This window comes from Scatophagus argus, chromosome 5 (assembly GCF_020382885.2).
Source record: "Scatophagus argus isolate fScaArg1 chromosome 5, fScaArg1.pri, whole genome shotgun sequence".
Classification (NCBI taxonomy): domain Eukaryota; kingdom Metazoa; phylum Chordata; class Actinopteri; family Scatophagidae; genus Scatophagus; species Scatophagus argus.
In genome coordinates, this window is record NC_058497.1 from 15,617,139 (window position 1) to 15,631,049 (window position 13,911).

The window sequence follows — 13,911 nt, forward strand, 5'->3', positions numbered from 1 at the left end:
GTTCAGCACCACTGCACATAGAGGAGTACATACAACCTGTGCATGCTATACATTTTCAAGGTCTTTTAAGCCAGAAACAAATCAGCTGTCATGCCAGTATTGGATATATTTTGATGTTTGATGTGCATCCTGCTAAGTGTCTCTGGGTCCTGCACAGTATGTCACAAGCTGTGATAATTACCATAGAGCTGCCCACTCTTGTTCAGTGCACTGCACCACTCAGGTTGACTGCTGTAATTAAAGACTAATTTGAGGCTTTGGTTTGTTTTTGCCCTTTGTCTCTCACATTAGACCATAATTACACAAGAGCTTTGGTGTACTTTCCTTGACAGTGAAACTAGAAAATGACTGAAACTGTTCTCCAGTTATGGTTATCTCATAACAGTTCTGACACATTTGAAGGGGCTGTCTTGATGTCTATTTTATCTGTATGTCCTATCCAGACTGACAAACAGACTTGGTTTTTGATTACAGTTTACTGGATTTTGATCCCTCAAGTAGCATGTGATTGAAATGCATTGCATTTAGTTTTGAAAATGTGTCTGGTGCTGCTCTCTTGGTCTCATCTCCCTACCTGAATAAAACTGGGATTCAGTTAAGATTTTTTTCCCCCCAGTAAATCAAATACAATTTTTTTTGTGTACAGAAGAAAACAGGTTTTAATTAACACCCCAAAATAAAATAAAAAATAAGGCAAACAATTTCCATTTGTTCTCATCATTTTAGTTTCTATTGCATTTGAATGACAATATTATCCACAGCATAAAGGCATTAATCTACATTTTCAATTATTTTATCATTCACGCATGGTATTTCCAAACAATAAAGTGCTTTTTAAAATAACCTTCTCTTTAACCAGTCTAAAATACACTGAGACAATACCTGTGACCCTCTTTGAGACAGTGGAAATCATCACACACGTGCCAGTACACATTTATACACAAACACTCAATCCCACACAAGAGCAGACAGTAGTTTGACCCTGCAGTTCACATACGATGTATGCTTAGCTCTGTGCTTTATACCGTAAATGGTCTTAATTGTACAGGTGTGTGTTTGTTTGGACAGAAAGTGTCCACATGACTGTTTCCACTTTGTTAAGAACAGGTAAGAGAGGCCAATGAGCATACATGTACAAACACACACGCCATCACAGAAAACATACTCAGTTTCATCACACCCTGTTTTGACCCCCCCGTGGCTGCACAGCTTGCCTCTTGTCTCAAGTGTGAGCGGTGTATTGCAGTCATAAAGAGAGCACACCATTTAGAAAAGCTTTGTAGTCTTAAAAATCCATTTCACACATTGCAATACTTAAAAAAAATGATTCATGCTTGATTATTAAGTGATTTTGCTGCACTAAAATTTTGCTAAAAGGTATCGCAAGAAAGTCCTGGAATTCATCCTGAACTCTACTTAGTGTGCTACATAGAGTAAGACTACAATGTAGAGTTATTCTCATGCAAGGTTTAAGTTATATCCCTGTGATGTCTGGGTTTAGTGCTTGATTGACTGAATGAAACAACTTCCCACCGCACCATGGCTTACAACCACTTGATGCCTTGTCAAGGGCTGTAACGTTTCTGTGCCTCTGTTTTTTATTGGCTTTTTTTATTTACACCAACCACATGTACACATTTGCCCACATCATGAGACAAGGGGACCACATCACAGACAAGGGGAAATAAGGAACTGCAGGGATGACGCCATTGATTTCTCCTTCTTGCACAGCTTTTCCTCACACCATCTATCTACTGATTCACCATCATTCTCCTTGTGTTTGAATTGAATATGACACCAGAGCAGAGTTAAACAATGATTTCTCAATACACCAACACATCACTGATAAATGAAAGCGCAAAACAGCCAAAAAAAAAAATCAAATTAAGGAGTCATTGTTTTCAGTTTTTCATCTTCATACATGATTCAGTGAAGCATCAATGTCATTTTGTTCTCCTTTTGCCGTGACACTTAATTCTCACCTCGCCTTTGCCACACAACAATCCAGTCCATTGTGCTCTTTATCTGCCATGTCTTTGATCAGCAGCCCAATCACATGGCAAGGAAACATTTCATCACAGCCCATGACGTCAGCCTGACGCTGTCAAAGTGGCACGGAGCTGCAGAGATGACCGACAGTTTCACCGTGTCTCCCTTGATCACGACGTCCATTAAGAGTTCAGGAAGGCACATAATACTTTCGGAGTGCTCTCCAGTGATTAGATGAGATTTATGTCCTGCTGTTTTGAGTGACAGGCACTTGAACACCTTTCTGTCCTGTTGCTATGGACACGAGCGACAGACAAAAAAAAAAAGTTAGTCACATACAATAATAAGCTGCGCCAAATATAACCAGATGTGATATGGTGCATAAACAAGCTATTTAAGTAAGTGAAGCTGGCAATGAACTGTAAAGAAGTTTACCCAATTTGTACTTTTCTTTAGCTTCAGCTCTCTCTTTGGCATCAAAGTACCAGACAGTGATGGCATAGCTGGAAGACAGAAGACGGAAAAAGAGGTTTTAAAAAAGCTTAATATCCTCTTTTGTCAACACAATATATAAAAATGAGCAGTGTTTTAGTGAACGTTTAAGCAAAACTGCTGATGAAAAGTTCATCAAATGACTGACATTAAGAGAAATTTTTCAAACACAAATTTGTTTTAAGCAATGACTTAAAACAAAACATCTGCAATAAAGGCCAAATCGCCTGCCAAAAATGATGTGGTTTTTGGATGCTTGAATTTCCCTCGGGATCAATAAAGTATCCATCTATCTATCTATCTATCGTTTTTGATCTTTTCTTTTTTTTTTCCACAAACCGGAGGACACAGATTAAAAAAATGTTGTGAAAGGCTGACTGACTGTCCAGGATAGCAGATGTCCAGGGCAGCGGAGGGTTAATTTCTACATTTTGTAGTTCCTCCTGTGGGGCTGTGTTGTTTATTCCTGTCTCTCATGTCTGTGCTTCTCCAGCACGAGTCCTGCAATCGAACCTTCCTCCCCTCTGCCTCCCACCGACCCCCCCCAGGAAACACATACTTCCTGCCTCCGGCTCCACCTCGCCCCCCAGCAGTCAGATGGAGAGGAGAGGAGAGGCAACACACAAGTGTTGTGTCATGTGCCTTCAATGGACGCAACTACTTGGTGCCATCATTTAAACAACTATGTGTGCAAGTGCTTACATGAGTCTGTTTATCCGTTTATCTGCAAAGTGGGCCGATCTCATATCGAAGCATCAAAGAAACTATGACGGGGTGGATCCTTTTTTTTTTTTAATTTAATGTGATTTTATTTCTGTCCTCCTTAACTGACTTAAAGAGAAAACAAGTATATATCTTCTTTCTGTGTAACATAATACCAAAACGTATTTGCAGTTTATTTTCACTGTAATGAACACGGTGTTAAATATAAAACATACTAGATGTGCACAACTGGCAAAGCTGCAACTGTGCCTGTGTGTTTTCTCATACAATATAAAATCATGCAGTAATTTTCTACGGATTTAGTAGACCTAAACATGTTTTAATAGTTACAAACCGAGTGGCGTAGGCTGGCTTGACTTCATGTGGGTTCCTGCGGTCAGACCAGAAGATGAGCAGCCGGTCAAACAGAGGCTCGATGTTGGCTACCACATTTTTGCCTTCCGGGTAGATCTGCAGCATCCCTCCTTGCTTCTACAAACATGCAAACACACACAAGTTACACAAGTTACTTAATGGAAAATGTTACAATAAAAAAAAAAACTTAAAGCTGGAAGTAGATTATTTAATGGTGACCCTCATTTATGACACATACTCAACCTTTTCAAAAGTTAAAAACATTTTCTATATTAACATTGATCTTCTAACTGTACCTTGACATCCCAGTCCTTGTTGAGATAGTAGATACACGTGATGCATCGTCCGTCACCGTTAGGGTTATCAACATGGCGGACGTACCCTGCCCCGTTACCTGGGTAACAGGCAACCATGCCCTAAAACCAGAAGAGATTGAACTGTTAGTTTTGGTACTGCAGTAACTTTCTGTTGTTAGAAAAACTTGCATTTTTGGCAGCTAGCATTTAAAAGTAGGAAACAGGACAGGACAACGTGACGAATGAGTCCACCTGTCCTCAATGGCTACTGTTTGAGGCGCAAGTGGTGACCAATCAGTATTTCCAAATTTTCAGCCAACTCAAAGAAGATGAGACTTCTTCTGCGAGTGTCTGCCTTTCATCTTCCACTGAAGGTCCACCTCTGCACCACAGATAACTGTTTTCCAGGTGAACCGTTTGTATACTAAATGTGAAAATTTCCTGATGTAATCTGTGTCACAAGAGGGAGAAAGCGCAGAGAAAATGTGTCAGAGTTCAGCTGCTGTTCCCAGCTACAAAATGATCTGCAGATAGAGTATCCACGTTCAAACAATGGTCAAGCGCTGGTATTTCCCCTGCTTGACGTCTCTGTGTTGGAGGCCGTGAAGCACGAGAGCGCCGCTTTCTCTGGGGAGACCAAGAGGAACTGAGACCTGCGTGAGAGCTCTTCAGTCAATGCACATTCCAGACAAGGGCCACTACAGGCCCACGTGACTATAAATGTACTGCGCCAAGGTGAAAATGAGCTGAGACTATGTCACTGTGACATACCAGTCTAAACTCCAGAAACATGCTTGTGTGTCAGACCGGAGCTGTTTAAATAGTTTCCACACTGGCTGTAACGAGTGTTCAGTTCCTTACGGCTGATTCAAATGCTGACTGACATCAGCCTGCGCTGGTAGAGGGGGATTCTAGATGACGATGCGTGGCAGCCTGCAGAGTAATAACGTCTCTATTATCTCTCTCTTAGGCTGACTAGCAGAGGGAGATACTGTCAGTGGCTTGAGTTATATTGTTCTGCATGGGAAGTAACAATATCAGAGTCACTGCATCACTTCAGCGCAGTTCTGGGACACTATCATTCACGGCTAACAGGCTCTGCACAGCTGCAGTATCGACTTAACATGTCTGACACTATCACTTAAGCTCTGGGTGAGAGTCGTAACCCCGAGGAAATCAGACAGCGTTCACATAGATTTCTAAGATCGTTCTTGGGTTGTTTGTAAAGAGGGATGGTACGTTTTGTGTAGGCAGGCTTCAATCAGAGAACAATCTGCCCCCCCAACCCCCCACCTCCTCCTTCACAGCCAAGTGGGTTGGATTGAGTTGCGTATGACTATGTTCAGCCGCCATTGTGAGCTCTCATTACTGACCAACGCTCGCAGTCAGAGCTCATTAACCTCCAGACCTTTAGTTCCGGGCTCCAGCTGACAGCCAGACCTGCTGCGTCAAAATGAACACATCAAATTTACGCAAAATAAAAATATCCACATGCACACAGTGATCATTAGAAAGATTAATGTAATCCGAATGCGATTTACTGTACAGTAATTAGATCTTGTCACAGTAGATCAGCTGATAGTGTTACAAATGATCTGCTTTGTCAGTGAGGGGGTGATTTAGACTGGGATTGGGGAGAAAAACTCTGTATTGCCTTTAATTTCGGCAAACATTTGGTCTCTTCACTTCTGCACATTTTCATTCAAGCAGCGGTTCCATTAAAGGCACTCTGTGGAGTTTTCCAGAGTTCAAGCATGGAGAAAATCCATGCTGTGTGTTTTCCCAGCAAGCAGACAGCAGCTTTTTTTTTCAAACTAGCAAAAAAAAACTTTAACAACTGTAATTAACCACAATTAACATGTAATATGCCATACGAGACAGCTCAGCCCTAGCCTGCAGCATAAACACAACGCACACACAGACACACAGTTTGAAAATCCATGATGCCTGCATCAAAACAGGCAGGCAAATTATTCAAGAGGAGGGTCATATGATTTAGTCTAAACCAACCTCAGGCATTAAAAAATATGTGAATTCATCATTTCATAACTTGCATTCAGTTCAGTTTCACTCAAATACTGAACATCCACATGGTCACACACACACCACACAAAATGTTCAGTCACACAGCGGGATCCTATCTGTCATCTCTGCCCTCCTGGCTCCTTCATCTCCACCGAAGTCTGTCTCTACGGTAAATTTAAGTATTAGTGGCACCAACCACTTGTCTGCCAGCACCAGCATTAATGGCCTAATGGCATAGCTGGGTAGACACCCGGGCTGTCAAGGTGATAGCCAGGCAGGCAAAACAGGCTGTTCTGGACAAGAACCAAAATAAACTGCAATGCTGCACGCACATTCTGATAAGAAGAATGATGGTGGAGAGAGGGCAGAGGAGGGTAGACGCTAGATAAGCTTGAACAAATACCTCTATTACTGCTGTCAGGGAGACAGAGCGAGAGGAAGTTTGTGAGGAAGGTTCTGGGGGGTTTGAAATAAAGATGTAAAACACTGGAAAAAAGTATCTAGAAGTAGATGAAGAAGTTTAAAATTGTCTCGTCTCGCCATCGTATAAACTTTTCTAACAGACATGTAAGATGTCGGTTTAAGATGCAAGATGGATATTATATTAAAAAGTCCTTGTGATAAACACAGGTTGTGTGGTCCCTGGACGAGTCCCAGTGTCCACCTTAAACCTTAAGCACCGAGCCCCGAAATATTTTAATTACAGAGTGGCAAAAACGTGAGTGCAGGAAGGCAACATGGCCATGCCTTCACAGAACAACAACAAAATCAAGCAAACTCTTCTACATTGCAAACTTATAAAAGTGTCTCTTAACCAGCTCAAAAAGCCCTTCCCAGTAAGAAAGCCCTGAGCTCTTGTTGGTTATTAGAAACTTGCAAGAAAGTCTGTGAGTCACTGAGGCTGAATGCAGGGACTGATTCAGGGTCTCGCTCAAGGACAGTGCAACACAACAGCTATTTGTCATGTTGAAACCACTCTGACTCACTGTCAAGCAACACTGCCTACTTACTAAATTTCTAAAACTGAATTCTCACAGACAACCCATGTGACACGGGGTATGATATAAATCAGCTGTTATCAGTGGTTTCTAACAGGTAGGATTTGAAAAGGTTAAAGACATATGCACGTCTGAGTGAACTAAAACTCCTTCCACGTACACATCATGGTGTATTATTTGGCTATTTTCAGACCATGAATCTAATTATTAAAGTCATAGCAATAGAACATAATAATAAAAAACAACCCTCTGATCGGGGCTCTTCAAACTTGTTATAACTTCCAGAGAAAAATGATATCCCTCTCTCTTTCTCTGTGTTTGGGTGCATTTAAAAGGCACGTTTACTTAGTATCAGCCTCTAGTTTATGCTGAGTCACAACAACAAAGCACCAACTAGAGTGATAAGGGCCTGCGTGTGTGTTTCTATAAGGTCCATAGGTTGACGGTTTGTGCAGACGTGTGAGAAACAAAAGGCTGAAGTGTTTGCAAGTAGCAGTCCTCATATGCTGAGAATATTTATAATACATTTAATGAGAGAATTATGATTTAACATGACTGAATATTCAACTGGCATCTAAAATTTATATTACAGCAGTTATTCTTAATGTGAACATAAAACAAAGAAAATGTGGGCAAGTGTGCTCAGCCCTAATGAATCAGTCCTGCTATGGCCCCAGTGGCTCTCATTATGCATGAGTCACCACTGAGCATTAGGGTGGAAAAACACTGTGTGTGTTTCCGTGGGTCTGAGTGTATGCATGTTTCACGCATTTTATGCTTAATCATTAATGTTTTATACGAAGCACACAGGGAATATGTTTAGAACAACAAACAATGAAAATAAATGACATTGCAATGAATATGAGGTAACAAGGACCAAGCCAGTTTGGCTTTAGTGCTTGAAAGATGAGTAAGTCAATTTATCAACTATCAGATCGATTTTCTCTTGATCGACTTTTGATGCATTTAGGTAAGTATACTCAAAAATATCAACTGGACTACTTAATTCATTACATTTTTGATATTAAAATCCCTCAAAAACTGAGGGGCTAATCACAGCTTATACAAAAGTTGAAAACATTGAGCGAGGTCTGCTATTAACAGCATGTGTGCTGCTACACTGAGCATTTAAGAGAGCATGTCGGTGCTGCACCGAGGGGATACTACAAACACATATGATGTCACTCATACCGTTTTGGAAGCTAATATTAACCGTGAATGATTACCGACAGTCTTAATTTTTAAAACCTGCCCTGGGGTTCTGGTTACTCTCTGAACTGTCTGATCAGAGACTAAATTAACACCAAAACGGCTAATTTGTCTTGCTATGATCCATCCATCCATTCCAACACACTAGCTACGAGGTCTGTAGCTGCGTTGTATGTGTTAGTGTGAGGCTCCTGCCTGCGTGGAGGCACCTCTGAGCTTGAGGAGGGGCATCTGAGGACATGCTGCTGCTGCTGCAGCAGCAGACACTCTCATAATGCTGAAGCTTCTGCTGCATCGTCCCCCCTCACTGACTTAACGCTATCCTCCCACTCTTCCAGTCTATCCCCTCCCCCTTTGTGTATCACGTTCTCTGCAAGGAGCGGCTTCTCCCTTCCACACAGAACAAGACTATCCCACCTTCACCTTTCACTGCGTTAGCCATTTTACCTTTCGACTGTAATCCTTCAAACAGATGGTCTAAGAGGGAGCAAACCCCAGCTCCTGCTGACTAACCGAAGTCTATTACACCACTGCTGGTGAGGCATTAAAACGGGCCTCGTCAGCCCCTCATTCTTCCCTTTCATACACAACACAGAGTTTGACTGTGTATGGGCCTGTTACCAAGGTAACAGCTGGGAAATATTTTGTCCAAGTAGGCAATAGGGTTGATAAGATGAAGGAGAAAGGGGGTGAAGTAAAAAACAGGGGAAAGGAAAAAGGAATAGAAGAGAAAACAGATGAAGGAACGAATGGGGAAACCTCTCTCCGTTTCTTTGTCACTTGACAAAGAGGAGGAAGACGGAAAAGATGCCATGACCTTCGATCTGAATGCACCTCTCCCTTATCCTCCACGATTCTTTCTTTTACTATCACTTCCTCTCTGTCTTGTGCACACTTCATCATTTTATCAATCACTATGCTGTCTCCTGCACTCCTCTTACAGGAACACCCAGCTGGGACATGTTGTACTGTGCGGCACTGAGAGAACAGGTTGGCATTTGGCAATCAAACATTTTTTTTTTCTTTTACCAGGCATTCATTACCTTGATTCAGTTAGTGAATTAAAAAGAGAATGTGAATAACTTTGGGAGCAGTATGCAAACACGACATCCTAACAAGCTTCTGGGTGGCACAGAGAGACATATAAACATAGAAAACAGTTAAACCTAACAAAACTGGCGTCCAAAAATAATGTGGCAACTCAAGAATAAGCTCTGACAACCTCCTGTTCCCACCCAAGCAGTCACTTCTCAAACCTAACGTGAATGTCAATTCAAGTGATAAAAAATCGGGCCTGTCAATATATTTGCACTGATGAACAGTATAACGACAACAGAATGCCATTCAGCAGTGGCCATAATATTTTAAACCCTTTGAAAAACAAATGTGCAGTGGAACTAAAGTACAAAAAACAATCTTGAAAAATCTGACACGTCTATTCACTTCGCTGTCCTGTTTTGCTGTCATTTTGTCACAGACCAGGTGGGACTTTGACCTGAGAGCAGCTCCACCAGCCTATATTTAAAAGAGCAAAGGCTGCCGATGTGAGGTATGCCCAGTCAGTTGCTGTTCAAACACCAGTTCAAGCTCAGCTTATGTCAATGAGTACATGTGCACAGAGGGCAAGGTGCATCGTGGGCAGAGATGGGGTGAACAAGGCTGTGGGGCAAATACACAGGGAAGAAGGGGGATACTAAAAACACTGACCGGTATTATATCAAACGTGGAGATGGGTACAGATAAAGAAACAACCCACGCACGACTGCTGACAGGACAAATTCTCACATCGGTGTGCGCTTAATATGAATAATAGTTTAGCTAGTTTGCTAACAAAATGTCTGTATGCACAGTTCTTAACATTTACTCAACAGTCTCAGTATCAAAGACTACAGAAGTCAACCTGTGGTTGCCAGCGTGAAGGTAAAGGATTTCACGTAATTTTCCTGTGGGGAACAGTAATGCTGTGTGTACATTTAGGGATCAGATCAGAGGTGATATTCATCAGGAGTCCTACTGGATTTATGTTTGGATTCACAACAGTGTGTGAAACTGTCCAACCGTTCTGAGAAAACAACAATACTACCATTACAACACTACTATCTCGGTTATACAATAAATCTGAACAAAGGGGGCTGCTGAAACACTGAGAACATGTTGGTAACGTTCAAGACTGGCATGTAAGGGTTAACTCACAGCTGACAGGGAAAAAACATGATCAAAGAACGGAAAGAGAAAGACAGCAGCCAGGTGGAAAGACAAGTTTACTTAATCTATTATTCACTCTATTACACTGGGTTTCATAGCTACAGGCAAAAAACATCAGATTGCGGAGTATACGACTAAATCCAGGATGGAGAATGAAAGGGACTTCAACCAGAGTGGGTCACTGACATAACCTATCTCAGATAACCCAGGAGGACATCGTCACTACAGGGACGGGAGGGATTCTCTGTCCTGAACACGATGTCCATGGCTGCGTGCAGGACAGAGAAAAGAAGTGCCTGCTGGGACAACTGTGGACTATGACAAAGAGTAATCAAGATGGTTACAGGCTGTTCAGTCCTCTAGTGCCTACAGTGCGCTGCAGTAACTGTGCATGGCATTTGAAACCTATCAATAGAAATGAGAAACTGAGGCATGCAGCGTAGTCACGGTAAACTATAAAAGCAAAAAATGCATCCCATGTGGCATGAGATATGACATAAAGGAAACAAACAAACAAAAAAAACAACCCCCGCTTTCCTACCATGAGCGGTAGCCACGTTTGCAGGGGTGAAAGTAGTGATAGAAAAAGTTGTCTTCAAAGGCAGAGATAAAGTGATGACAGACGAGATAGAGTCCCAAAGGGTTTTATTTTTCCTTCTTGGTACCTGAGGTTGGAAGGCAGAGACAAACTGAGGCAAGCCCACAGCCAGGCACAGGGCCAGTTTAGGAGGAAGGCTCAGCCCGCAGCCCCCCTGCCCCCTTATCAAGCTCACGTGCCAGAAAGACGACAGGACTCATCCTGACCATCCTACCTAACACTCAGCTCCCACTGTGGCGTGAGTGTGTGTCCGCCTGCCTGCATGTCAGCATTAGAGAAGCAGCAGAAAACAGAGCAGACATGACACAACCAGCCACAACTTAGTGATGTCATCACACTGTCACGCCCATGTCGGCTTATTTGTTGTTGCTGTTGTTTTTTTTGTTTTGGTTTGGGGTTTTTTTTTCTTTTTTTAAGCCTCTGTTTTCTCTGGAGAATGGAAAACATGCTCCGGCCTGACCCCACCCTGCTCCACATCTCACCTTAGTGCGTCCATTGATGACACAGTCCCCCAGCTGTCCATTGGCAGCGCTGTACATGACGGCCTCATCAATGTGAGCCATCAGCATCCCGATGCTCTCACACCCGGGTTCCTGTCCCTCCACCCAGGCGATCTGGTCGCCCCGGATGCTCCGAGAGGGTATGCTCTTCTGGCTCACCAGCTGCCCGCCCCGAAATTTTCCACTCCGGTCTAAAACCTCCACCTCTGCGAGGACCCTGTCACCCAGCTGAGGACCCAGGAAGTTGTCTTTCACACAGATGCCGTAGTATTTCATGCAAGGGACAATGTACTGCTGGGCTATGCGCTCTGCTGACCAGCCAGCCCCTGCAGGAGGCGGCGGGGTCGGGATGCCGTCAGCCTCAACAGGGGAGTTCTGGCTGGGGGCAGCCGGCGGGCCTGGAGGAGCCACCTTATGTCCATTGTGCTGGTTAGTATGAGGGGCAGGAGGGGTGAAGGGGGCTTGAGGAGTGACATAGTGCACACGACTGACAGTCATTTGAGAAGTGCTCACTGTGGCCGTGAGAGGAGGATCTGCTCGGGCCATTCTGGAGGCCTCTGAAGATTTGTGAGTAGCGCTTCCATCAGCAAGCCTTCTCCTTTTAGAGTCCGACTCTCCTGAAGCAAAAACCGGGTCCACAGAACCCCCCAACCCCGGCGACCCTGACATGAGACCCTCAAGAGCTCCTAACCCCATGTCCCGGTTCTCCCCACCTCTCCGTTTTTGTTGTTGCACCGGTCTGTTTTTCAGGTCACCGTTGATCCTCCTTATCCCCAAAGGGCACTTCTCATGAGCCGTCCGGTCCCCGTTCTCTACCAGACAGGCTCTGCTGGTGAGAGCGTACGCGGGGCCGCCCGTCATCCCCACCAGCCCCTTCAGTTGTGCTGGGTAACCGCTTGGTGTGTGAGCCAAAACGCCCACGTGGCTCCCCTCCACGGTGGCAGATGGAGACACCACCCCGCCGTTGTACAGCGGTACGCCGGTCTTGGACTGCTTCGTCGGGGTAGTGATCGCTGGGGAGTCGGTCTGAGAGGCCAAACCCGCGAGTAACTCCGCGGCTGTTGGACTCCCCACCGGCGCCGCGCAGAAGCCGTTGAGGCCCATGTCCGCTCGATGAATCTCTGCCGCCCCACAGACGAGCTGCTGCTGGCCGCTCGTCCCTCTGTCCTGCGAGGATGAAACTGCGACGGATCCGCGGGAATAGCTTGGGTTTAAAAGGTCCGTGTGTCCCAAGCTCTCCATTTCATCTCGTCATCTGCTGGATGCGCACGTAGCTCACGTCCTCGCTTCATTTTCTAGCTGAGCCACTGCTTTCTCTGATGGAGAGGATCTTTGCCACAGTCGTTATAAGTTTCATGTCCGACTCGTCTTCTGCTTGCCTTTATTTCACCGATATCACTCTCATTTAATACGCTGCGGATTTGTTTGTATCCCTCTTATAAACATTTTGAGGCCGTGTAGGATATCTGTGGAGAGTAAAATGATACACTTTAGGCCTATTAATAGCACAGTGCACTTGTCACAGTGAGCTCAAGTTAATTAAGCTACAGAATTTATATGATGTATGAGGTGCCTATTTATGCAGGCCTGTTGAAATCATTTTAAAAGGGCAAAAAAGTGCCAACAGGGCAGTTATGATCAGAAATTAAGGGGAAATGACGAGGAATGGACACCAACAAAAAGCCACTTTTGGTCATCTTCACTAAAATTGTTCTGGAATTAGAAAATGGTTATCAATTACAACATATTCCTGCTGTAAACACATGTTCCTACAATTAAAAATCAGGTTCGACTGGTGTGTAAACTCTTTGGCATTTCGTCTTTATCGGCTATTGATTACCAACTTAGCAGTCTTTCCTTTAAAAAAAAAAAATCAAGCGAAACATCACACCGATTTACTCATTCAGTTGAAAAGCAGCTATAACGTCAAATAAAATCAAGTTAAAAAAAACAAAAACAAAACAACAAAAAAAAGAGAGTCCACCGCTTACCTACAGCAGCCTACAGCAATGCAAATCCACTGAGCGTACGTGACAGGCTGAGAGTACGCATGTTATTTCCGGGATTGTCTTGCTCGTGTGTGCGTCCCATCCAATTTTCTTGTCGGTTATAAATAATATCCGAGAGGTGACGGCGACCGAAGCCGCTCTCAGCGGAGGGAGCCACACAAGCTCCCTTCAATCACCTCCTCACCCCACGCGCAAAAAAAAAAAAGAAAAGAAAAAAAAAAAAAACAGAAAGAAATGCTCGGCGTTTTGTCGGCGAGTTGCCCCCACTTTCTTTCTGCCTGTCTCCCCCAGCCTCCTCTCCCCCTCCCCCTCGTCCTCTCACAGCTCTCCCTCTCTCTCCCTCTCTCTCTCTCTCTCTCTCTCTCTCCACTCCCTCGTGTCATTTACATGTACGCACAGGTCATGTGACCAGCACTACGGTCGACCTTCAGCCGCACTGAGGGAAGCCGCCCTGTAACGCTGCTGAGAACAATTTAAAACAGTAACGTAATATTCACGAGGGAGCCCGTTTCT

The 13,911-nt window shown here is 43.9% G+C and overlaps 1 protein-coding gene across 1 annotated transcript; it reads right to left on the reverse strand.

Annotated features, from left to right (window-relative positions):
- Positions 1 to 630: 630 nt before the first annotated feature.
- egln2 (egl-9 family hypoxia-inducible factor 2) lies at positions 631 to 13,605 on the reverse strand. Its single transcript, XM_046389162.1, has 6 exons — positions 13,381 to 13,605; positions 11,372 to 12,855; positions 3,855 to 3,974; positions 3,539 to 3,675; positions 2,425 to 2,492; positions 631 to 2,283 (listed from the first exon to the last, which is right to left on the reverse strand). The coding sequence occupies exons 2-6, from the start codon at positions 12,629 to 12,631 to the stop codon at positions 2,231 to 2,233; spliced, it is 1,638 nt and encodes a 545-aa protein (XP_046245118.1). The 5' UTR covers positions 12,632 to 12,855; positions 13,381 to 13,605; the 3' UTR covers positions 631 to 2,230.
- Between the last annotated feature and the right edge of the window lie 306 nt (positions 13,606 to 13,911).

What these genes read in the sequence shown, in the direction of transcription:
- egln2 (XM_046389162.1), bottom strand. Translation starts at nt 12,631, where the DNA reads ATGGAGAGCTTGGGACACACGGACCTTTTAAACCCAAGCTATTCCCGC. An exon ending in TCATCAATGGACGCACTAAG is followed by an intron (nt 3,975 to 11,371) that starts GTGAGATGTGGA and finishes TTCTGGTTTTAG; the next exon opens with GGCATGGTTGCCTGTTACCC. An exon ending in TAAAGAAAAGTACAAATTGG is followed by an intron (nt 2,284 to 2,424) that starts GTAAACTTCTTT and finishes TCGTGTCCATAG; the next exon opens with CAACAGGACAGAAAGGTGTT.